This window comes from Sorex araneus, chromosome 6 (genome assembly GCF_027595985.1).
Source record: "Sorex araneus isolate mSorAra2 chromosome 6, mSorAra2.pri, whole genome shotgun sequence".
NCBI classification, from domain to species: domain Eukaryota; kingdom Metazoa; phylum Chordata; class Mammalia; order Eulipotyphla; family Soricidae; genus Sorex; species Sorex araneus.
Window position 1 is genome coordinate 111336349 of NC_073307.1, and position 24941 is coordinate 111361289.

Consider the following 24941-nt stretch of genomic DNA (forward strand, 5'->3'; position numbering starts at 1 on the left):
CCTTTGGTGACCGTGTTACCATTACCTCTGGGAGGTGGAACTTTGATGTCTCAGCATTCTTTAGTCTCTTCTTGATTTTAGTGTCCCCCCCACCTCCCCCCCACAACCCCTCCCTTTCTGCCCATTCTTTCCTTCTGGAAATTCCACTTTCTTTCTCTCTTTAACCGTTTCTGTTTTCTCGATTTTGCTGACTATCCCTGTTTTGTTTTGTTTTTGCTCTTTGGGTCATACCTGGAGATGCACAGGGGTTACTCCTGGCTCTGCACTCAGGAATCACCCCTTGGAGGTGCTTAGGGGACCATATGGGATGCTGGGAATCAAACCCGAGTCGGCCACGTGCAAGGCAAACGCCCTACCCGCTGTGCTATTGCTCCAGCCCCGGCTGTCCCTGTGTCCCTGTTTAAGAGTTGATTCCATCCTGGGAATCTACTCCACAGGAATACAAACACTTTGACAAACATATATGCAAGGAATATGCATAGCTATGTTTATCTCAGGGCCATTCCTAATAGCTGTCATTCTGGAAACAATCCAAGTCCCCAACAGCAGATGAGTGGATAAAGAAATATGGTGCATATACACCATGGAATACTCTTCAGCTATGAGAACAGTGAAATTTTATAGTTTGCTGAAACATGTAGAGAGTCAGAAAAAAAAAGGGTAGGTAGCAGGTGATCTTGGGGGGTCAGAGATCAGGGGTTAAGGAACTTGCCTTGTACATGCCCAGAGGCCCATCCCTGGCACCCCACATGAGCATTGCCAGGAGTGATCCCTGAGTTTAGAGCAAGGAATAATCCCTTAACACCCCCAACTGTGCCCTCCCGCATACCAGATAATCTCACTCCTTTGCAGAGTATAAAGAAACAAAGGATTAGATCATCCGTGATGGAAACAAACCAACTCTTGGATTACAAGGGGAAACTATAATAAAATGTACTTAAAATTAAAAAAATACATTTCTTTAATAAAAAAATTTAAAGGTCAGTAAAATGATACCTGATAAGTTTAGCAGTATGTAAGTTTTCTTCAACAAGAGAAAGGAAAGACCTAAGTGTTTCCCTCCAAGTAAACAATCTGTTAGTCACCTACCATGTTCTAGTCTTAGAGTGTGAGAGTGATTTCCGCAGTAGTTTACAGTACCCCACCAATTTAACTCAATAAAAATTTTGCTGTCTTTTAACCTTATGATATGTTGTGAATCTATTTCTTTGCAGGTATGTCTTTCCTATTTGCAGGTATTTTCTTTCAGTTAAAATATGTTTTTCTACAAACAGCATTCTAAGCAAATTTGTGCGAATACAGAAAATGAAAAAATATCATTGTAGGGACCAGAGTGATAGTGGGTAGGGAGTTTGCCTTACACACAGCTTCAATCCCTGGCATTCCATATACACCCCCAGCCCTGCCAAGAGTAATTCCTTAGGGCAGAGCCAGGACTAACCCCTGACCATCACAGGGTGTGACCCCCTCAAACAAAAAACAAAAGAATCAGTGTTTATAACAATCCTGTTTATAACAAATCTTGACAGTTCATTCCCCTCCCCTCCCCTCCTCAGGTCTCTTTCCCTCTCTTTTTGTTTGTGGGCACATCCAGACATACTCTGGGTGTGTGTACCCCTGGCTCAGGGATCACTCCAATCAAATCTGGTTGACAACCTGCAGGGCAAGCTTGCTACCCACGGTCCTATCTCTTTAGTTCTTACAGCTCTGTGTTTCCCTGCAGTGTTTGTTGTAATCTTTATGCAGTAGAAAGCTTAGGTAAATTAAAATTTGCATTCTTTATTATCTTATAAATACCTAATGTAACTTTGCTTATTTTGATGGTCCTGGGAAATGGGCCCAGGGCAAACCCCGCCCCCTCCCTCCCCCCAAACACACACATACACCGCAAGTGCTGACCTATATCCCTGGTGTCTTACTGTAATTTTTAAATGATTGAATGCTTTTTCACTCAGTGCAACAGGGAGGTAAGATTGGTTGAGTGCCTCTTTGTTAGACACTGTGTAAAATATTCTCCTTTCTTTCCTTTTCCTGTTGTCAGGTTTTTGCAATGACCTGGCATTGCACATCCATCTGATTTAGTTGTGATGCTTGCCAGGGCTCACACACTTTATAGTTGTGGTGCTTTGCACACATGCTTGCTGAGGGTTGCACTCCTGACCACAGGGTTCTTGCATTTTTTAGTTTCAGTGCTCGCTGGGGGTCATGCACTTCAGTTTTTTTTTTTAAAATAAAGATGTTTCTTCGTTTCTTTTAATTTTTTTCTTTTAATATATATATATTTTATTAGTGAATCACCATGAGTTACAGTTACAGACTTATGAGCTTTCATGATTGCATTTTGTTTACATCCCCCGACCAGTGTTCCCAGTATCCCTCCCACCCTCCCACCCCATCCCCCCACCCCAACCCACCTCTGTGGCAGGGCATTCCCTTTTGATCTCTCTCTCCTTTTTGGTGCTGTGGTTTGCAACAGAGGCACTGCGTGGCCATCGTGTTTGATCTATCTTCTATTTTCAGTGCGCATCTCCCATCCCGTGTGGGTCCTCAAACCACACTTTACCTGGTGTTCCCTTCTCTCTCTGGCTGCCCCTTCCTCCAGCGTGTGAGGCCAGTTTCCAAGCCTTGGAGTCAACCTCCTGGTACTTTACTATTCTTGGGTGTTAGTCTCCTATTCTGTTATTTTATATTCCACAGATGAGTACAATCTTTCTATGTGCACTTCAGTTTTGATGCTTGCCCACCCTGGAGATTGTAGACTTGGTTAGGGTGTGAGGAAGTGGTGTGAGATATGACATTCCCAGACAGCAGAGCCACTGGCACCAAGTCCACGAGTGTGGTCGGCACCAAACTCAAAGCCTCCTGCTTGTCAGGCTGCGTTTTTGCCTTGGAGATGCCCCTGGCCTCACCTCCCATGTTCTCTAAAATGCACCATGTCCAGTTCATAGATGAGAAAATCGAAACAGCTTAATTTATTTTCACAACAACAGTTTATTTTAGCTTAGCAAATATTCACTGAACACTAGGTACTGTGTTAGATTCTGGATTCAGTGATGAGTGAAACATGGTCCCACCTGTAAGGAATGTAGACGGTAGTGGGGATGGTCCCAGAGATGATCCCCCGGGCCTAAGGGGTTCCCTCTTGTATCATGTAGTCCCAAGAGTACCTCTGGAGGCCCTGGCATTAATGGGCCTGAGCTTCGCCCTATCACCAGGTTCTAACAAAGAAAAAAATGAGGAAATGGAAAGAGGTAATTTGAATAATGAAAGAAGAGGAACATCTTGCCTTGCTTTCAGGCTGTCAGCTGTTGGCTAGGCTGGAGCAGCGCTGCTTAAAGCGTTTCCACTACTGGCCCCTTTCCGACCTGGAAATATAACATGGGTGAGAGAGACTGCTTTGGAGTTTCTGTCCTGCACTTTTAGAAACACTTTACTGTTGTCAAATTATGTATGTGTGTGTGTGTGTGTGTGTGTGTGTGTGAGATGGGTGAGGTGTGAGTACTTAGTTACACCTTGCCATGTGGGGTTGCCATCCATAGTTTAAGAAGCAAAATGCTAAAGTGGCACTTTAAATTTGAAGGTGCAAATGGAATGCAGTTTTTGTTAAAATGCCCGCTTTTTTTTGTTAAAATCAGATTCTGCTTTCAGGGTGTCCTTGGTGGAATCTGAATTGTTTCTGATAGATTTCCAGGTGGTGCTGATGAGGCAGGTCTGCATACCTCACTTTGAGTAAGAATATCCCCATGATGTAGGACTGGAGCAAAATACCAATCAGCTACTTTTTAAAAAAAAAACAAAAACAGGGAAAGATATTCTAGACCAGTGGTTACTAACTCTCTGGTATGCAAACGTTGCAATCCCTGTTCTAGACAGTAGCCTGCTTAGTCTATGTGCTTGTAGCCTTGATGTTTTCAAAGGGTTGTTTGTTAATTCCCATTCTCCCTCAATTTTCATTCTCCCCCGACCCCCAAAGAGAGGAGCACATAACAGAGATGCACAAAATTTCAAATATTTACTGTTTAGCCCTTTACAGAGCAAGCTTGAGTTTCTGGTCTTGGTGGCGTGTGCAGTCTGTTGGGATGTAGACAAAGGAAGTAGGAGATAGGAGATGTGGAGGAGTTTGGCTTTTGTCTTTGCAGTGATAGGGAGCCAAAGCAGGATTTAAAGAGGTGGATGAGAGACCCAGGCTTTGTTTTAGAAAAATAATTCTGACAGAGTATAGATGTGCAAGAGGACCACACAGGAGACAAAGGGTATTGCTGGGAGGGAGAACTGCAAAGTGGAATGTGGAGATGAAACTTATGAAAAGGCAGCAGGATGGGAGGAGACACATTTGAGAAACAGAACTGCCTGTCACAAAAGCTTTTTCTTTCTTTCTTTCTTTTTTTTTTTTTTTTTGCTTTTTGGGTCACACCTGGCGATGCACAGGGGTTACTCCTGGCTCATGCACTCAGGAATCACTCCTGGTGGTGCTCAGGGAACCATATGGGATGCTGGGAATCGAACCTGGGTCGACCGCATGCAAGGCAAACGCCCTACCCGATGTGCTATTGCTCCAGCCCCCTCACAAAAGCTTTTTATCCCTTTGACTGCAACCCACAGGGGAGATGTTTTAGTTTACTACCTAGCACATACACAACTTGTCATAGACAGTATTTGTTTTATAAGCTATGGGGCCAGAGTGATACAGTACAGCGGGTAGGGTGCTTGCCTTGCCTACAGCCCACTTGGGTTTGATCCCTGCCAGAAGCGATCCCTGAGTGTAGAATCAGGAGTAAGCCCTGAGCGCTGCTGGGTGCGGCATAAAAACAAAGCAAAACAAATGGGCTATGAGCTATAGATGATCTCAATATTTTCCATCCCATTAAAAACCCTTTAATTTGAACAGTACTGCCCCAGGGTATAAATGTGGTAGAATCTTATCACGGATTAGCTGTGAGGGTTTGGAGAACAAGGATTCCTGATGTGGCTGGATGTGTTCTGCTCCTAACTAAAATCAGTACTAGAAGGGCAGGCATTCAGACAGCAGAGCGGAAACATTTGTGGACATGTTGGGTTTGATAGCATTGCAGTAGTTAGAGAGATCAGTTTCTCATTCATTATTACTGACTCACTGTGTGGTGTAACTACTCTGATATTTTTTTTCTTTTGGGGTCACACCTGGTGATGCTCAGGGTATTACTCCTGGCTCTACATTTAGGAGTTACTCCTGGTGGTGCTTGGGATACCATATGAGATGCCAGGGATCGAACTCTGGTCAGCAGTGTGTAAGGCAAATGTCCGGCCTGCTGAACTATCACATTTCAATAGTAATCTTTGAACAAAAATGTATATATTTTAGGATTTAATAAGCTTTTCTAACAGACATTGATTACAATAGTGTTTTAGCGGCAGGAACACTTTGAGAACTGTAAAAGAATATTTTACAGGGCCTGGAGCAATAGCACAGCTATTGCACTCGGCCAACCCGGGTTCAAATCCCAGCATCCCATATGGTCCCCCGAGCACCGCCAGGAGTAATGCCTGAGTGCATGAGCCAGGAGTGACCCCTGTGCATCTCCAGGTGTGACCCAAAAACCAAAAAAAAAAAAAAAAGAATATTTTACAAATTTATGATATTAGTACAAATAAAGATATAGCTAAAAGTCCTAGATATACACATACATATCTAAAGGTTAAAAATTTTTTGACCAAGAACTAACTTTTTCATTCTTTTTATAGATTGAATATCTACTTAAGAAACTTACAGAAGCTATGGGAGGAGGTTGGCAGCAAGAACAATTTGAACATTATAAAATCAACTTCGATGACAGTAAGGATGGACTTTCTGCATGGGAACTTATTGAGCTTATTGGGAATGGACAGTTTAGCAAAGGCATGGATCGGCAGACGGTGGCAATGGCAATTAATGAAGTCTTTAATGAACTTATATTAGATGTCTTGAAACAGGTAAGATTATGGTAACAGTATTTGTCTTCACTTTGAAACTTGACATGTGGGAAAGAAATCAGATTCTTTTTTTTAAAATATTGTACTAAGTGGTTTTAATTTCATTATTTACATAAGTTAAAATCCTATAGCAGTCACAAATTGGCTTTTACTAATTTATTTTCTGATCATTCTACTTGCCATTTCTTTCTTCTTCCTTCCTTCCTTCCTTCCTTCCTTCCTTCCTTCCTTCCTTCCTTCCTTCCTTCCTTCCTTCCATGTAGAAAGCTTAGTGCTTATTCAATAGAATGTATTATCTATTTTTGAGACCTTTCCAATTTCTTCAATTATTATATTGAATAAAACTTTGATTTAGGAATTTAGGATTTCCATACTTTGGTGGTTTCTTTGCTCAGTAGGTGGTATTGTTGTTTTTGCTCTTTTTTTGGGAGGGGTCACACCCGGCAATTCACAGGGGTTACTCCTGGCTCATGCACTTAGGAATAACTCCTGGTGGTACTTGGAGGACCATATGGGATGCTGGGAATCGAACCCGGGTCGGCCGCGTGCAAGGCAAACGCCCTACCTGCTGTGTTATCGCTCCAACCCCTGTTTTGGCTCTTTTTAATAGGGCTGGGGAAAGGGAGCACCCCAAGGTCCACACCCCATAATGCCCAGTAGTGTGGTTTGGTCTCTGGCTGTCTGGACCACACCCCTGTAGTGCTCGGATGCTGTGCCAGGCTTATGCTCCATCCTTGGAGCCATATTCCAAACTCTGTTGTTCTTTTTTTTTTTCCTAATAGAACTTACCAATAAGCATAAATTAAGGTGTCACTATAGGTTTAATGATAGAGAGGTATGAGATGTGGTTTCTGAACCATTAGAATGGCAGGATGTAGGATTTTGGATTGCAGACAAATTTTGGTATGAAATAGCTTTTGCTTAAGTGTCCAAGGATTAGGAAACTGAATAAGCAATATGATTGGAAATTAGTGTAACAATCAGATAAGTCAGATAAATCTCATATATTGTATGGTTTGTACTATCTACCATAGACTCAGCATCTATAGATTCAGTCTATGCTTGAATAACTCTGAAGGGCTTTGGCATAATATATCATTTGCTGAGGTAAAATTTGAATCACATGTCTTTGAGGCTAAATTACTGCTATGTATTCAGGGTTCATGCTTGGTGAAACTAGGGGGATTATATGGGGTGCCAGGGATTGAACCCAGGTTGGCCGCATGCAAGGCAAGCGCCCTTCCTGCTGTACTCTCATGCCTGCACTGGTGCAAACTTTGGTCAGTGCACAGATTTTCACAGATCCTCAGGAGGTGATCCATGGATAGAGGGCAAGACCCGTTGATACCTTGTATTCAAAGCTACAGAGCAGAGCAGGCGAGAATATCAAGGAGGTGTCAGTTCCTCTAAGAAAGATGTTTATATCAGATATTTATACCAGTCATCATCTTTTATAGGGTTACATGATGAAGAAAGGCCACAAACGGAAAAATTGGACTGAACGCTGGTTTGTACTAAAACCCAACATAATTTCTTACTACGTGAGCGAGGATCTGAAAGATAAGAAAGGAGACATCATCTTGGATGGGAACTGCTGTGTGGAGGTGAGGCGCTGGTCCTTTGCATGGTCTGTCTGCTGCTGCCCCCTGCTGCCCGTATGGCGCCTGCCTTCCTTTCTCTGGAGTCTTACAAATAACCCTTAACATTTCTGAAGAGACTGAGGAATGCAGTTCCTATAGTTTTTGCACCAAAAATTACAAATAACTGGTAAAAATCTTGTTTTTTTCACCTTATACTTGTGGACATAGTGTAGGGATTAAATCTCTTTAATTTATACGTGTAAATAAATTCCTTTTGTAATTTGAGGCGTCACACAAGGAAACAAAGCAAGTTCAGCAGGACAACACTTGAAGACATGACTATAGCAGAAAATATGGACCAGTTTGAGTGGAATTAAACAATCGAGGCTTTGTTTTTTGAATGTTTTGAGTGACTTTAGGATGCCTTATGCCTAGTAGTTTCTGTAAAGAAGTGACTTCACATATTTTATTGTAGTGTGTCAGATTAACTATTTTTTAAATTTATTTTTTATTTTATTTATTTAAAAAAAATTTAGAGCATTACAAAGCCATTCATGATTGGATTTTAGTTATACAGTATTCCAACACCCATCCCTCTATCAGTGTATATTTCCCAGCACCACTGTCCCCAGGTTCCCTCCCATCACACCTCTCCCCACTCCCCGCCCCCCCTCCTTATGGGCATTGTGATTTGCAAACATATTTTAATATATATATTGTTTTTGTGGCCACCCCTGGCGGTCCTGGGAAGCTTCTCCTGACTTGGTGTGTGGGGAACCGCGGTTCCAGGGGCCCCACCTGTGAAGTCTGCACTCCAGCTCTTTGAGCCATCTCCCCAGCCCCTCAAAATAAAATTTTAAAGAACTAATTTTGCTTTCTGTTTTAGTCCTTGCCTGACAAAGATGGAAAGAAATGCCTTTTTCTCATAAAATGTTTTGATAAGACCTTTGAGATCAGTGCTTCAGATAAGAAAAAGAAACAGGAGTGGATTCAGGGTAAGGTCATTTTCATTGTTTGTCACGTATTGGGAGCTCCGACTCTATCTTATTAAAGATATGATAGTGGTTTTATTTTCTCATTGTGTATAGTTATTTTTGCGTGTGACATAGAGCTGGAAGAAAACAAATTTTAGAGGAGTTACGAATATTTTGTCAATTCCATTTGCTTAATAAACTTGGGGAAAGTGATAAACTGGACATTTTAGATTTATTTACTCTTACTACTTAGAGTCTGGAATTCCCCTTTAATGACTTTGCCCATCACAAAGGAAAAAAGAAATTTTAAAGTGTCCATCTTTAGTTTTGGTGCTATATAAAGCAGAGAGGAATTATGCATTGGTTTTCAAATACTTCAACTGAGTTTTAGAATTTTTTGTTTCTTTTTCTTTTAAATTTTATTAAAGGGCTATTATTTACAAAATTATTCATAGGTGGGTTTTAGACATATCATGTTCTAGCACTGATCCACCACCAGTGTCATCTCTTACCAGAGTCCCCAAACTCCTCCCACCTGCCCCTCCTTCAGCCCCAGCGTGCTACCTTGACAGGCATATTTTTAATAGGATCTTTGATTTCCATAGGAAATCCCCAGTTTTTAACTTCTTCAAAGAAGTTAACAGGTACATGAAAACATTTTCAGTATCACTTTTTTGTTTGTTTTTTTTTGGTTTTGGTTTTGTTTTGGGGGACACACTGAACAGTGCTCAGGGCTTATTCCCGGCTCTGTGCTCAGGGATCACTCATGGTGGAGCTTGGGCGACCACATGGGATGCTGGAGATCAAACCTGGGTCAGCCAAGTGCTAGGCAAGCACCCTACCCATTATGCTACTGCTCTGGCCCTCAGCATTGCTGTTTATCAGGGAAATATGAGTCAAAAGGAGATGTCATAATCAGATTTCACCTCATATTTAAAAATACTAGAAGCAAAATGTGCTGGCTGGGAATTGGGGGTGTGGGAGGGAAAGAATGCGTATCTAATTTTGATGGGGTGTAAACTGGTTCAGCTTCTGTGAAAATTGTATGAAGATCTACACCTCGAAGTGTTAAAAATAGAACTGTCATAGGGCCCAGTAATTCTCTTCCTAGGCCTTTATCCCCAAAACATATAAAAACACTAATTTGAAGATATATTTGGTCACCTATGTTCACTTCAAAACTACTATAGCCAAGATCTGGAAACAGCCCAAGAGTCCAGCCAGGGATGAGTGGATAAAGAAGTTGTGACGGGGCTGGAGCAATAGCACAGCGGGTAGGGAATTTGCCTTGCACGAGGCCGACCCGGGTTCAATTCCCAGCATCCCACCTGGTCCCTAGGGTACCTCTAGGAGTAATTCCTGAGTGCAGAACCAGAAGTAACCCCTAAGCATCACTGGATGTGACCTAAAAGGCCAAAAAAAAAAAAAAGGTTGTGGCATAACAAAAACCATCCTTAGACTCAGACAGTAGAACACTGTTGTTTAGAGCCGAGGAGGCTGGTGCTTTCGGAAGCTCTGGACCAGCTCACGGGTGACCCGGCCATCAGGGGCAGCCCCGCATCCACACTGGGTCTCTGCTGGTGTCCTACCCATGGAGGGCTCCCGAAGCACGGAGAGGGTCTCACTTTTCTTCCTTTACGCTCTGCAGCCATTCATTCTACCATCCACCTGCTGAAGCTGGGCAGCTCCCCGCCACACAAAGAGGCCCGGCAGCGTCGGAAGGAATTCCGGAAGAAGCTGCTGGCCGAGCAGGAAGAGCTGGAGCGGCAGATGAAGGAGCTGCAGGCTGCCAATGAAAACAAGCAGCAGGAGCTGGAGAGCGTGAGGAAGGTGGGGCTGAGCTCTGGGATGGGCGAGAACTCCCTGGTTCTGTTCCCACTGCATCCCTCACCCCTCTAAGTAGGAGGGCCTCTGGGGCCGGGGAGGTAATGCAATCTTCATATATTGCGATCATGCTGTCCATGTTATTTACAACTGAGTTCTTTCACAGTGCTGGAGATTGAACCAAGCTTCCTGGTGCAAAGTTGTGCCCAACCTATGGAGCCATCTCTCCATCCCTCTATTAATATCATCATCATCATCATCATTCTCGTCATCATCATCATCATCATCTTGGTTTTGGGGCCACAACCAGCAGTTCTCACAGCTGACTCCTGGCTCTGCACTCAGGGATAACTCCTTGCGGAGTCAGGGGACTATGTGGGATGTTGGGTATTGAACCTGGATTGACCATCCGAGAGGCAAGCACCCTACCCGCCGTACTATCGCTCAGACCCCTCTCATACCCTTTTAAATTCTGCCTCTCAGGAGCGTGTTGGTGTCCTGTTCTGCATTCTGGGGATGCTGGCAGAAGTGGCAAGAGTCGGCCCTCCTAGATAGCTTATAGTTTATAGTTTATTAAGCTAGTTCCCCTTTAGCTAGTTTTATAGAATTAGACTTTCAGCTGTTTGGGATATGTAACTTATTACAGATCCTTTAATAATCTTCTATTTCCTTTCTTTGGCAAGAAATAAAATTCTCTAACTTATTAAGCGGGTTCTGCAATGCCAGGGGTTGTCTGAGCCACCCCAGTGGGGCTCGGGGGCCTCCAGAGCACTGCCCAGTAACGGAATTAGGGTTGGCCACATGCAAAGCATGTTATTTAATCCATACGCTATCTCTCTGGCCCCCAAATTAATATAGCACTGTAGCACTGTCATCCCGTTGTTCATCGATTTGCTTGAGTGGGCATCAGTAATGTCTCTATTGTGAGACTTGTTGTTACTGTTTTTGGCATATCTAATACTTCACAGGTAGCTTGCCGAGCTCTGTCCCCAAGAGGGACAGAGGAATCGAACCTGGGTTGGCCGAATACAAGGCAAGCACCCTACCCGCTGTGCTATCGCTCCAGTCCTAATTAATATATATATTTTTAAAAGTATATCTGTATCACTGTCATCCCATTGCTCATCGATTTGCTCGAGCGGACACCAGTAATATTTCCATTGTGAGACTTGTTGTTACTGTTTTTGGCATATCGAATACGCCATGGGTAGCTTGCCAGGCTCTGCCCTGTGGGCAAGATGCTCTTGGTAGCTTGCTGGGCTCTCCAAGAGAGGCGGAGGAATTGAACCCGGGTCGGCTGTGTGCAAGGCAAACGCCCTACCCGCTGTGCTTATCGCTCCAGTCCTCATTAATATATATATATACACACACACACATATATATATATTTTAAAGTAGAAATAAAAATTTTAGTGGGGCTTCGGAGATAGCTCAAAAGACTAGCGTGCATGCAAGTTCATTCCCGAGTACTGCCTGGTCCTCTGCTACCACCAGGAGTGATTCCGAAACCCCACCCCCACCTTCAAGTAGCAAAATAAAATATTGGGGTGAGGGCAAATTGATGGAGCAGAGAGGAATGTTAAGACAATGAAGATACTTCGTATGCTATGATACACATTCTACAGTGTGTAGAATATTAAGAATGAACTCTAAGGCAAACTGTATGCGGGGGATTATGGTTCTCACTGGAGAGTCGCCAACTATAGCATTGTAGCGTTGTCCCATTGGGGTGTGGGTGGAGGGGGGTGTTTCTGCTCGAGGGGGCAGTAGTATATGGGAAACCACTGTACTTTTTTCTCTATTATTAGAATCTAAAACTTCTCTTAAAAATTAAAAGATGACGTAGGCAGACTCTTTTTAAAAATTCTATTCATTTATGGGGCGGGAGAGTTAGTACAGAGTACACTTTCTTTGCATGCGGATGGCCCAGGTTCAATCCCCAACCCCGTGTCTTTGGTCCGTGAGAACTGCCAGGACGATCCCTGAGCACAGAGCCAGGATTAAGTCCTGCACATAGGTTGGTGTGGCCCCAATTGCCCTCCAATACAGTAACTTATTAAAATTGACTATGATTATTTGTTCTTCCAAATTAGGTAAAGTCTATTAAATCTTATAAGAGTTGCAAATACATGGCCTAATTCTAGGTTATTAACACATTCACTTGAACAGTGTTTGCTCATAGGTTTGCTGAGAGGCCTGAACAGGCTGTCGGAGGGAAGGTCTGTGTCCTATAGCACGACCTGAGTGTGGCTCCTCGGACCCACGGCTCAGATGCTCAGCCCTGCGCAAGCGCACAGGCCCCTTCCGGACTGTCTGCGGTGCTCGGTGTCTTTCCTCTGGTCTCACTGTAGCTGCCGGCTGTTGGAACTCCGATTGACTTGCACAGGTTCCCCACAGCCTGATATTATTTAAACCCGGGCCCCAGGAGACCATGAGGGGGGTTTCTCTTGCCACGTCCTCTTGCCCCGGCATCTAGCTCGCCTTTGGTTTCATTGGCAGAAGCTATCCTCCTCTTGATTTCTCTCAAGATTTACACTTTTGGGGAATGGAGTCATAGCACAGCAGGTAGGGCGTTCGCCTTGCACGTGGCTGACCCGGGTTCGATTCCCAGCATCCTATATGGTCCCCCAGCACGGCTAGGAGTAATTCCTGAGTGCAGAGTCAGGAGTAAAACCCAGTGCATCGCTGGTTGTGACCCGAAACGCAAAAAAAAAAAAAAAAATCCCGCTTTTCCCCCCAAAGAGTGTTTTCAGGTCTAAAAACTTCCTACCATGACTTTGTTTGTGTTTAATTTTTTTTTTTTTTGCGGGGGTGGGGGTGGCAACCACACCAGCTGTGCTCAGAGCTTACTACTCCTGGCTCTGTGCTCAGGCCTCACTCCTGGTAGGCTCAGGGGATCATATGGGGTTCTGGGTGCATGCAAGACAATTGCCCTACCCCCTGTACTGTCACCCCAGCCACTTCATCAGTGATTGTTTTGCAGGGGAAAGGGTTCTTGAAGCTTCTCAAGTCAAGCTGTTTGAAGTTGAGCTCTCATAAAAGTGTTAAAAGACTGTGTGAAATGACAAAGCTACACAGCAAGAATTCGTCACTTGGTCTGGAACCTTGTCTTCCCTCTGCGTGCACCTCAGTGTAGTTATTCCTGTTTTTCTGTTGGTAGAAACTGGAAGAAGCGGCGTCTCGTGCAGCAGAAGAGGAAAAGAAGCGCCTTCAGACTCAAGTGGAACTGCAGGCCAGGTTCAGCACAGAGCTGGAGCGGGAGAAGCTTGTGAGTCCCCCCGGGGCAAGGGAGCACCGCTGCTCGAGCACACAGAGCCAGCCCGAAGGGGAGGGGGCTGGATCATGGCCATCCGGCCACTGTGATGCTAGGGTTTGGGAGAAATAATTGGTGTGTTCATCCACTAACGGTTATCACTTGATTAGGCACCTTCTTTTGCTTGCAACACACTCTGTCTTCCTGGTATAATTCTGTCACTGTCAACTGTCATCCTGTTGCTCGATCGGGCACCAGTAACATCTCCATTGTGAGACTTGTTACTGGTGGGCTGGAGCGATAGCACAGCGGGCAAGGGCGTTTGCCTTGCACACAGCCAACCTGGGTTCGATTCCTCCACCCCTCTCGGAGAGCTTGGCAAGCTACCGAGAGTATCTCACCCCCACAGCAGAGCCTGGCAAGCTACCCATGGCATATTCAATATGCCAAAAATAGTAACAACAAGTCTCCTGGTATAATTATCAATAGCATCTTTTTTCCTTCTCAGCGAGCCCTGGCTTGGAAAATAATAACTTTGGAAATAAATAGTAAGCTGACGCTCCATGCCCATTGCTCTGTAATGAGCAAAGGGAGAAAGCTGAGATTTTGTTATGAATTCAACTCTGCTGCTCTTGGCAGCTCTGGTTCATTAAAGGTTCTGGTACCAGGAGGCCTCCAGTGCAGCTGCTTTAGGCAGTTTGCTGGCTAATTGGAACATAGGTCTCCTCACTTTGGGTTATAATACGTGAGAGAGTGCTGAGTCTGTTGCCCTGAGTCAGATATGACTTTGTTTTGTTTTGTTTTGTTTTTGTTTTTGACCACACCCTGCCATGCTCAATCCTGACTCCCGACTCTGCAGTCAGGATTAGTCCTGGAGGTGCCTGGGAGACCCTGGGCGATGCTGGGGATCAGACCCAGGTTCTGCTGCGTGCAAGACAAGCGCCCTACCCGCTCTACTATCGCTCAGGCGCCAGACCCTCTTCCTCTCCCCCGCTGCCCCCATGACATTTTCTTTAGTGACTTTGTTGCTGCAGCTGAGTTGGCTGTCTGTGTTCATGTTATCAGAGAACAGAGGAAGGAAGGGGTGACGTAAGGAGAGCAGCTCTCACTCAGATCTTTCCTCCTCCCTTCTTCTGAGCATTTGTTTTCTGTTCTTTATAAATGAGGCGCCTGTCATCGGCTCCCTTATGACTCTTACAATAAAGTCAGCCAGTGCACGGGAGAGACTTGATCCACCGCAGACACGTGCCTAGGTGAAGACTACATTGGGGCTGTCCTGGTCCTAATTTGTAGGCAGGGATTTGAATGTATTCAGCCCAGAAGGGAAAATGCATAAGCTTGTTAGGACACTAACTTAACCTGTTTGGGTTCCTTCAGGCCTAGGAAAGCCTCAGGGAGGGAGTGGAGCTAGGCAGAGCGGCTGGAGAGTAATCTTTCCTTTTTATTCCTCTTTATTTTAACCCTTTGGCTGCTCTCATGGTATAAGTCATTCCTTTAAGAGAAGACCATTGGTAGAGAGACTGTAGCTTTAAGGTACAGTCTTTAAGGTAGTAAAGATTACACAGGGATACTATTATTTGTTTATTTTTTGGTCCACACCTGGTGGTACTCTTGACTCTATGACTAGGGGTCTCTCCGGGCAGTGCCAGGCATCGGGACTCCTGTTCTGGAGACCTTCTCTCTCCAGCAACCAGCCTGCCGGCCCTCGAGGTGGGAACGAGGGCTTACCTCAGCTTTCTGAGTTCTCTCAGGACCTGTTGTTGTGTTTTTTTTTTTTTGGACCTTTTTTTTTTTCTAATTTTAATTTCTAGAATGTAGAGTTGAAGGGGGTTTGCTTGAAACACATTCTGCCTTCCTGGTATAATTATCAATATCATCTATTTTTCCTTCTCAAAGAGCCCTGGCTTGGAAAAGAAATAGCTAGGAAAAATCTAAGTAGAGGCTCCCTGGACCAGAAAACAGTGCTTGGGTTGTAGTTTGTGCCCCTGAATTTTTGGGGTGTGGTCTTGACGTTGGGGTTGGCTGTGGTTCTCTTGCTTCATCCGTCCCCAGATAAGGGCTGATGGGCCCAGCCTGCACCCTGAGAGGCAGCCCCACGGGCTGAGGACAAGCCCCCAGGACAGTGTTGCAGTGGAGTGGGGGGTGGCTGGGGGCTCTCCCAGAGGGCCAGTCAGTCACCTATAAGCATGACCCTTCTGTCCCTGCAGATCAGACAGCAGATGGAAGAGCAGGTGGCTCAGAAGTCCTCTGAACTGGAGCAGTATTTGCAGCGGGTGCGGGAGCTGGAAGACATGTACCTGAAGCTGCAGGAGGCGCTTGAAGATGAGAGGCAGGCGCGGCAAGACGAGGAGACGGTGCGGAAGCTGCAGGCCAGGTGCCAGACCCCTCATGCGCTGTGCTGTCTTCTTCCGGGGACTCAGAGGCTTTCTGGGGCTCAGTGGAGGAGGAGCTGGCAGAGACCCCCGGGGACTCGACTGGCAGGTGCTGTCACTCTGGGCCAGCGGAAGGCTCGTGTCCGAGGCTCCTCACAGACCCTGTCATGAGAGAGGTCTCATGCACTGTTGCTTCTGCTCTGGACTGTGCAGGGGCCTGAGTCCTCTCCCAGACAGCCTGGCTTCTTCACCCTATTGTGGAACAGGGAAGTTGTAGGTGGTGCCGGGGGGCTGTGGCCACTTTTCTAGAGATAAGAAGGAAATAGCATTTTCCATTCGGTCATTCAAGGGTTGATGATAATCTCTGAAAAAAAAAATTCAAGGGTTGATGATATTTGTAAGTAATTCTTACTTGAGGACTTATTTTTAAAAGTTTCCAAAACTGGGGGGTTGGAGCGATAGCACAGCAGGTAGGGCGTTTGCCTTGCACGCGACCGACCCAGGTTCGATTCCCAACATCCCATATGGTCCCCTGAGCACCACCAGAAGTAATTCCTGAGTGCAGAGCCAGGAGTAACCCCTGTGCATCGCCAGGTGTAACCCAGAAAGCAAAAAAAAAAAAAAAAAGTTTCCAAAACTGGGGCCAGAGCGATAGCACAGCGGGTAGGGCATTTGCCTTGCGTGTGGCCAACCTGGGTTCAATCTCTGGCATCCCATAAGGTACCTGAGCACCGCCAGAAGTAATTTCTGAGTGCAGAGCCAGGAGTAACCCCTGAGCATGACTGTGTGTGACCCAAAAAGAAAAAAATAATGTTTCTGAAACCTTGATTTAAAAAAAAAAACAAAAACTTGGCAATTTATAGTAATTCATTTGAAAAGATTCAAGGTTTTCCTCCACTGTGATAACCACCAAAACCTCCCTTAGGTACCGGCAAGCTGTTCAAGGGGCAGGAGTATGTGAGCCCTTGTTTGATGCCTGGTGATGCCTGGTCCCCTGAGCACTACCAGGAGTGATACTGGGCATTGCCTGGTGCCACCCCAAAGCAAACCAAAGATCCCCAAACCTCACACCCTTATGAGCAGCCCAATCTATACGAAATCTGAAATATCCAGGACATATGAAGCTGTATAGTCCCCCTGTGAGCATATGAACTGACTTTTATTCAGCTTCCCCTACATGGTTCTAAGCACCCAGCCTGCATTATCATCAGCAAACCCCAGGTGAGGGCGTCACTCTGATTCCTTTCTTTATAAGTGAGCGAAGAGAGACACAGTCTTGGGTCAGGAACCTTGTTTGCAAACCAGGGGAACCACCTTGAGGGAGCAGAAGCAGCAACAGAGTTTCTGCGAGGGCCGTGAGTAGTTTGAAGACATGGAATGCAGGCAGGCGCCAAGGGAGGTGGAGGAGCCCACCCCAGGCCAAGGGAAGGGTCCAGTGGCGGGGAGGGAATGCTTCTCACCATTACATATCACCTCCGTTCCTGTCATCACCAACCTGAGTATTGTCCCCAGCAAGATACAGCCGCCACTCTAACCTGGTACTTTATGTCAGTCATTTTGTAGCCATAGCAGGTGTCTGCTCAGCCGAGCATCTGTGCAGCCCTGGTGGCTAAGGGGCAGGAGGGCTCTGTGGCTTGTGGCGGGAGACAGGTCCAATCTGCCACCAAGATGCCTGCTGTGACAGGTGTCCCAGACACATAGCCACTGAGCAGCCTGAATCCGATGTCCCACTCTCTTCCATTCACTGTGTTTGCCTGGTGTCGAGAAAAGAACATAGAAATGCACAATCTTCAAACTCTGAATGAAAAAACTGCATTACAGCATTGGGTCAGCCTTAGTTTGAGAGCTCCTTAGTTCGAGGAGAACGTTCTTTTTCCCTTTGGACCATCTCAGCAGTGCTGAGGGACTCTTTCCGGCTCATTATCCTGCTGATGTGCAGGGGACCGTCTGTGGTGCTAGGAACTGAATCCCAGCCTTCTGTAAGCAAAGCATGCGCTCTGGCTTGTTGACGTCTCTCTCTGGCTGAGAGGAAGACATTTCTAAGGACTGAAGCTTATGGGCACATCAGTAAGCTGGCAGGATCAGTGAAGTGTGAGTACATGAGCAGAGTTGGAATACCACCTTGCAGGGCATGGTAGAGGGAATTCTTCCTATGATGCAGGTGGGGGCTCTGAGGATGAAGGAGTTATGGGTGGCCAGAGAAAATGGTCTTAGATGCTGTTACTTGACTTCCTTTGTTGGTTCTAGAAGAGTAAATGCTACTAGTAGCTGGCCTGCCTGTGGCTCATTACCATAATTCCGATGCACAAGCTGTTCGAGACAGTCCTGTGCTGGACGGGTTGTCTAGCTGCATTGTTAGACATTGGGCTGCATTTGGTATCTTTAAGCACCTCCCTGCTGCATATTCTCAGATAAGTTAATGAAAATGTCGTTTTTGAAGTCAGGCAGACCTGGGTTCAAATTCGTTAGTATTTGTGCAGTGCAGCACACCTTGAAATCCTTTGTCCCCTCCCCATCCCCAGGGTTTTGGGTTTGGGGGCCACACCTGGTGGCTCTCAGGGTTCCGGCGATCAAACCCGAGTCAGCTGCATGGAAGGAAATGCCTTTACCTGCTATTCTGTCTCTCCTGCCCCTAATCCTTTGGTTCTGAATTGCTTCACCTGTGAAAATGCAATTCTTAATAATAATTTATTAGTGAAGGTAAGTAAAGTGCCTGGCATTAGAAATTGTTCAACAAGGGCTGGAGTGATAGTACAGTGGGCAGGGCATATGGCCACTCAGGTTCGATCCCCGGCATCCCATATGGTCCCCTGAGAACTACCAGGAGTAATTCTTGCATGCAGAGCCAGGAGTAACCCCTGAGCATCACCAAAAAAAGAGAAGTTGTTCAACAAATGGTTTCTACTACTGTTCAGCCCTTTTGTTAGCTTTTTCTTCCCTTCCTTTCATTACTTTCTTAGCTTATTCATTCTTTTGTTTCTTTGTTTGTGTTTTGGGCCATACCCTGCAGTGCTCAGGGCTTACTCCTTTCTTTGTTCAGGGTCACTCCTGGCAGGCGTGGGGGACCAAGTTGAATGCCAGGGATTGAATCTGGGTTGGCCAAGTGCAAGGCATGTGCCCTACCCGCTGTATTATCACTGTGGCCACTCAGCTTATTTCTTGCTAGTGCATTTTTACTCAATGAAAAATTTTTAATGTACAACCAGGCAGGTTTCAGACTTGTTCTCCCTCCTGCCTGGTGAAGACCTCAACCACATCCCACTGCCTTTGAGCCTTTCTTTCTTCAGCTCCACATAGCAAATAGCAAAATGGTTATTGTGAGGTTTAATTGAGAAAATGCATTTCAGCTTTCAGGGGCCCAGTTTATGATACATTAATTCCCCCTCTCAGTGTTATTTCACTTTTTTTTTTTTCATAAAGGGGGGTGAATCAGAGCTTGGGTAGGACCCTTGGGTCTCCTTTGCCAGCTTAGCGAATCATGGGCTTTTGTGGAGTCTTGTGTTTTTGTACAAAAGAGAGGTGTGAGAGAGCGGGAGGAGATGGCCTGGGAGATCCGTTCAGCCTGCTGCTTAGCTTCTTAAACTGTAGGTTGCTGATGGCATGGGGCGATTGTTACCAAGAGTCTTAAACATTTATTTGCTTGTTTGGGGGCCACACCTGGCAGTGCTCTGGGCTTATTCTTGGCCCTGTGCTCAGGGATCACTCCTTCTGAGGCTCAGGAAACTAGACCAGGTATCCAGAATCAAACCCGGTTGACTATGTGCCAGGCAATGCTCTATCTACTGTACTATCGCTTCAGTCCTAAGTCTTAAATTTTTGTTGTTGTTGGCCAGAGGTCCACACGCTGAGATGCTCAGAGGTGATTCCTGTCTCTGCTCAGGAATAACTCCTGGCAGTTCTTGGGGGACCGTATGGGATGCCAGGGATCATATGAGGGTTGGCTGGCCATATGCGAGGCAACTGTACTATCTCTCCAGCCTCTTAAAATTTGTCTGTAAATACGTTTTCTTATTATTATCAGGCAGTGTTTGATTTGCACGCCTATTTTATATACCTCCATATTGGGGTCATGTGAAAATATCTCAGGCCAAAGGGGGGGTGGTCAAGACTGGAGAAAGTTGGAGACGTGGGCCCAGGCCAATGGGCCCCTGACGGCCCCGCACATTCGCAGGCTGCTGGAGGAGGAGTCGGCCAAGAGGGCCGAGCTGGAGAAGTGGCACTTGGAGCAGCAACAGGCCATTCAGAACACAGAGGCCGAGAAGCAGGAGCTGGAGAACGAGCGTGTGCGCAAGGAGCAGGCCCTGCAGGAGGCCATGGCGCAGCTGGAGCAGCTGGAGCGTGAGCGCAAACAGGCGCTGGAGCAGTACGAGGTGGGTGAGGCCCTGGCTTGGGTCACTGTCACTGTCATCCCGTTGCTCATCGACCTTTTCCAGCAGGCACCAGTAACGTCTCTCATTGTGAGACTTGTTACTGTTTTTGGCATATCGCATACGCCACGGGGAGCTTGCCAGGCTCTGCCATGTGGGCGAGATTCTCTCGGTAGCTTGCCGGGCTCTGCGAGAGGGGTGGAGGACTCGAACACGGGTCGGCCGCATGAAAAGCGAACGCCCTACCGCTGTGCTATCGCTCCAGCCCTGGCATGGGTATTTTTTTATTTATTTAAAAAGCTGTGATTTATAAAGTGATTGGCAGTTAAGTTTTAGGCATATACTATTCCGACACCAATCCCGCCACCAGTGTGGACTTCCCTCCACCAGTGTTCCCATATCCCCTCCCCAGCCCAATCCCTGCCTGTCAACTTGACAGGTTCATTGCACAGTTCCAGTGCTTACATCTTAGATCTCAGTTTTTCCGTTTTTTTGAGTCTGTGTTTTGGGTCTATGGCTATACCCCTCGCCCATATCGCCAGTATAACTCTAGCCCTGATGCCTGTTCACCCGTTACTTTTTGTTCTCTTCTTCCCCACTTGATTTCTTTCCTTCTCTGTCTTTTTTTTTGGGGGGGGCGGGTCAAACCCAGCGATGCTCAAGGATTACTCCTGGCTCTGCACCCAGGAGTTACTCCTGGCGGTGCTTGGGGATCATATGGGATGCCGGGGATTGAACCTGGGTCGGCAGCGTGCAAGGCAAATGCCCTACCTGCTGCACTATCACCCTGGCCCCTTTTCTCTGTCTTTCTCCTCTCTAAAAGGGTGATCTGGGGTCAAGGGTTATCTGGGCATCCCCCTTTTACTACAGTACATTTCCTCATCCAGTATTTTTTTTTTCTTTTTGGGTCACACCTGGCGATGCACAGGGGTTACTCCTGGCAGTGCTCAGGGGACTATATGGGATGCTGGGATTCGAACCCAGGTTGGCCACGTGCAAGGCAAACGCCCTGTCCTCTGTGCTATCACTCCAGCCCCCTCATCCAGTATTCTATATAACACAGATAAGTGAGATCATCCTGTGTTTGTCTTTCTTCTTCCGGCTTACTTCACTCAACATGGTATCTTCCAGTTTTAACTGCACATGCACTTTTTAGAAGACATTGAATATTTGTTTCATTATAAGCTGCTAGAGTAAGGATTTGGCCTGACTGGAAATAACAAGAGGAAGATATTTTATTTTTGGGGCCACACCTGACCGTGCTCCAGCCTTGCTGGGGGGGGGTGCTTGGGGTATCCTATGTACCTAACTCTTTTCTGTCTTCTTAAGAAAGATTTTGTAAGCAATGAGGTCAGAGACAAGAAGTAACACAGTCTTTGGAACAGAGAAGTTCGGAATAAATAATTTTAACTGTAACAGGCGATGGGCCCAGAGAACCCCGGAGTGGCTGACATAGAATAGAAGCAGAGCTCCCAGGGAAGGGGCACATCTGGAAGAGGCCCCTTGCTCTGCACTTAACCCTAGTACTGTGGTCTTTTCCTTGGAGAGGGCAGGACCTCAACTCCCTGCACAGCAGAAAAACCCAGCGAGGTGTTTTTATACAGCAGAACTCACTGGGCAGCTGTCCTCTGGGGCACTACCCATAGGTGAGTGTCCATAAAACTCATGGGGGGTATGGCAGTGTCTAGAGCGCCAGAGGCACTGCTCAGAGAGGACAGCACACCGGAAGCAGAGCCCTGTCCTCCCCCAGTGCCCGTCTGGTGCCCTCTCCTTACCTGGTGCCAGCCTGTGAGGGGGGCCATCCTGGGTGGACAGGAAGGATAATGGGATGTAGAGCCTAGAGGCAGTTGGTGATACAGAAAGCTCTCATACGTTCAACTGTAATCAGGTAAGTTAGGTTTTTCTGTGTTAAGAGCCCACTTACTGTTACTTAGCTCTTCCACTACCTGTGCATTTGCGTAGTCCAAAATTTCCTTTTGTTCCAGGGAGTTAAAAAGAAGCTAGAGATGGCAACGAATACAACTAAGAGCTGGAAAGACAAAGTGGCCCAGCACGAAGGATTGATTCGATTGATAGAACCAGGTAACATATTCTTGGAGTAATCATGTAATTATATACTTATTCCATTATTATTTCTGTATTTGAATGGGGGTGGGTAGCGAAGACTTTCTTTGCCCAGATAAAGCTACTTACTGTAGATTTCACTTGAAAAACTGGCCACTGGACAGATAAGAAGGCTGGGTTTAATTAATATTTGTATATATTTTTTTCTATTTGTCTTGACCAAGTGTTCCTCAAAGAAGAGATCACATTGAAAATTTACTGTTTCGTTTGTGGAGAAACGATCATTTATGAAAGAGATAATACTTCGTGTACTTAAAGTGTACCTGTCTCTTAGGTTCAAAAAACCCCCACCTGATCACTAACTGGGGCCCTGCGGCCTTCACGGAAGCAGAACTTGAAGAGAGAGAGAAGAGCTGGAAAGAGAAAAAGACCACTGAGTGACGAAACAGCACCGGCCCACGGGCAAGCAGATCCTGGGTGTAGCTGGAAGCTTTTTGCTGGAGACAAAAGAAACTGGCTTTGATGCTTCTAACTGTTTTTCCTTCCAGGTCCTCTTAGGATACTCTGGGCCAGTACCCTAAGACAGCTTTCTTTTTTACCTACCTGCAAATAAAGTGCTTACCTGCAAGGGAAAGAAATAGTCAACATCACCAAGCCCTGTACCCTTTCTCTGAAAAATACCAGCTTCTGGAAATTCCTTTTGAACCCTCTGAGATTCAAGGCTGTACACAGACTGCAGTGGGTGCCATTGCCTGCCGTGGTTGGAAGGAGCAGGTTCTCAGAATCACTGGACGATCAGAGCTTCTATCTCCTCCAAGTGCTTATTTCAGAAATAGATCGTCTGGTACACCTGCCATCCCATGACAGTTGCTGGGCATGCCTTTGATTGTTGCTCCATAAGACATGACGTGGACATACGTGGACCTGGATGTGGCTCTCAGTGGTTAGAGCCCTTAGATGCATCTGTGCAGATGTTTTCTGTACAATGCACCATGCTAGTGATTGATGTCCTGGTCGCAGCCGCCTCTCTCAGAGGCCAGAATCCCTTCCATGGTGCTTTGGCTAACATAGATGCTTATGAATCAGAACACATAAGTAAAAGTAACAAATCTTATTTGGAATGGTGTTTTGATACTAACTGAATTCCTTCTAATATCTAAAATGGTCTTAGCATCAAATGATAGACCCCCCTTTTTTTTTTACCCTTTTGTTTTTCTTTCATAGTTACTGTACAGAAAAGTTTCCAGAGTATGTGAATGCTTATTATAATTAGGCCCTTTCCTTAATAAACCAGGATATGATCATTTATAGGAATTATACATGAGAAAAAGTTTATAAAATGTATTTTTTATGATGTGCTTTGTTGAGAGGGAACAAATATTTATAATTTTCAAACATTCTTATCTAAATATTGTACAATGTAATATGCTTTCTTAATTTTTTGCTAATTTTTCTAAGACATAATAAAATGTTTTGTATGTTTCTCTCTTTTTTTTTAGTAAAATGGACTCAGTAAGAATAAAAAGTGACAGAAAAAACATGCGCTTTATTTATAAAACCATGAGTGTAATTTTTTTTTCTAGTTTACTGAAAGTACTAACCAAAAGTAGTTCACTCAGTTGTCTTACCCCATGACCTCCCTTTTTCCCACCTCCAGCATACACCAACTTATAAGCTCTATATTCTAGGAATTTGGGTTTAAAAACATTTATATACCTATGTGCATATATGTCATTGTCACTATCATCCCATTGTTCGTCGATTTGCTCAAACGGGCACCAGTAACGTCTCCGTTTTAAGACTCATTGTTACTGTTTTTGGCATATCGAATACGCCACGGGTAGCTTGCCAGGCTCTTCCGTGCAGGCGGGATACTCTTGGTAGCTTGCCGGGCTCTCCGAGAGGGACGGAGAAATCGAACCCAGGTTGGCTGCACTTTGCAAGGCAAATGCCCTACTCAATGTGCTATCGCTCCAGTTTAATTAGTTCCAACAGGGTTTTTTTTGTTTGTTTGTCTTTTTAATGAAGCTTCTAGAGTTTACAACATAAAATGTAGTAAACTAGAGTTTACTCTATAAAAATGTGATAAATTTTTTGGTTTGGTTTTGGGGCTACCTAGCAGTTCTCAAGGCTTACTCCTGGCTCTGCTCAGGGATTGAACCAGGGTTAGATGCTGCCACTTGTACTGTCACTCTGGTCCCCAAACACCTTTAGTGGGTGAGGGGAGCACACCCAGTAGTCTTCAGGGACTACTACTGGCTTAATACGTGGGGCCAGTACTGGAGTTCTCAGTTATGAGGGATCGATCCTGGGCCTCCTGTTCGCAGAGTCCACTGAGCTATTTCTTGGTTCCTATAGATATCCCTTTATCTGTAAATAGTGACAGTTTTTTCCTTTCTGATTAGAATTTTTTCCCCCAACCACCATGCTCTGTCCAGGACTTTCAAAACTATATTGGATAAATACTAAATTGAATAAATCATATAATAACATTAATATTATATATTACACCATATATAATAATATTAACATATTATACTGTATAATGATATAAATAAT

General features: G+C 45.4%; 1 protein-coding gene across 2 annotated transcripts in view; it reads left to right on the forward strand.

Moving 5' to 3' along the window:
* SWAP70 (switching B cell complex subunit SWAP70) overlaps nt 1–23868 on the forward strand; it is a 77792-nt gene extending 53924 nt beyond the window's left edge. For both annotated transcript variants that reach the window (XM_055143997.1, XM_004613608.2), the window contains 9 exons: nt 5722–5949; nt 7407–7553; nt 8416–8524; nt 10152–10333; nt 13487–13594; nt 15787–15953; nt 20123–20321; nt 22304–22400; nt 22717–23868. In XM_055143997.1, the coding sequence (XP_054999972.1) occupies nt 5722–5949; nt 7407–7553; nt 8416–8524; nt 10152–10333; nt 13487–13594; nt 15787–15953; nt 20123–20321; nt 22304–22400; nt 22717–22823 (1344 nt within the window). In that variant the 3' untranslated portion in view covers nt 22824–23868. The remainder of the gene's footprint in view (nt 1–5721; nt 5950–7406; nt 7554–8415; nt 8525–10151; nt 10334–13486; nt 13595–15786; nt 15954–20122; nt 20322–22303; nt 22401–22716) is intronic.
* Nucleotides 23869–24941: the final 1073 nt, after the last annotated feature.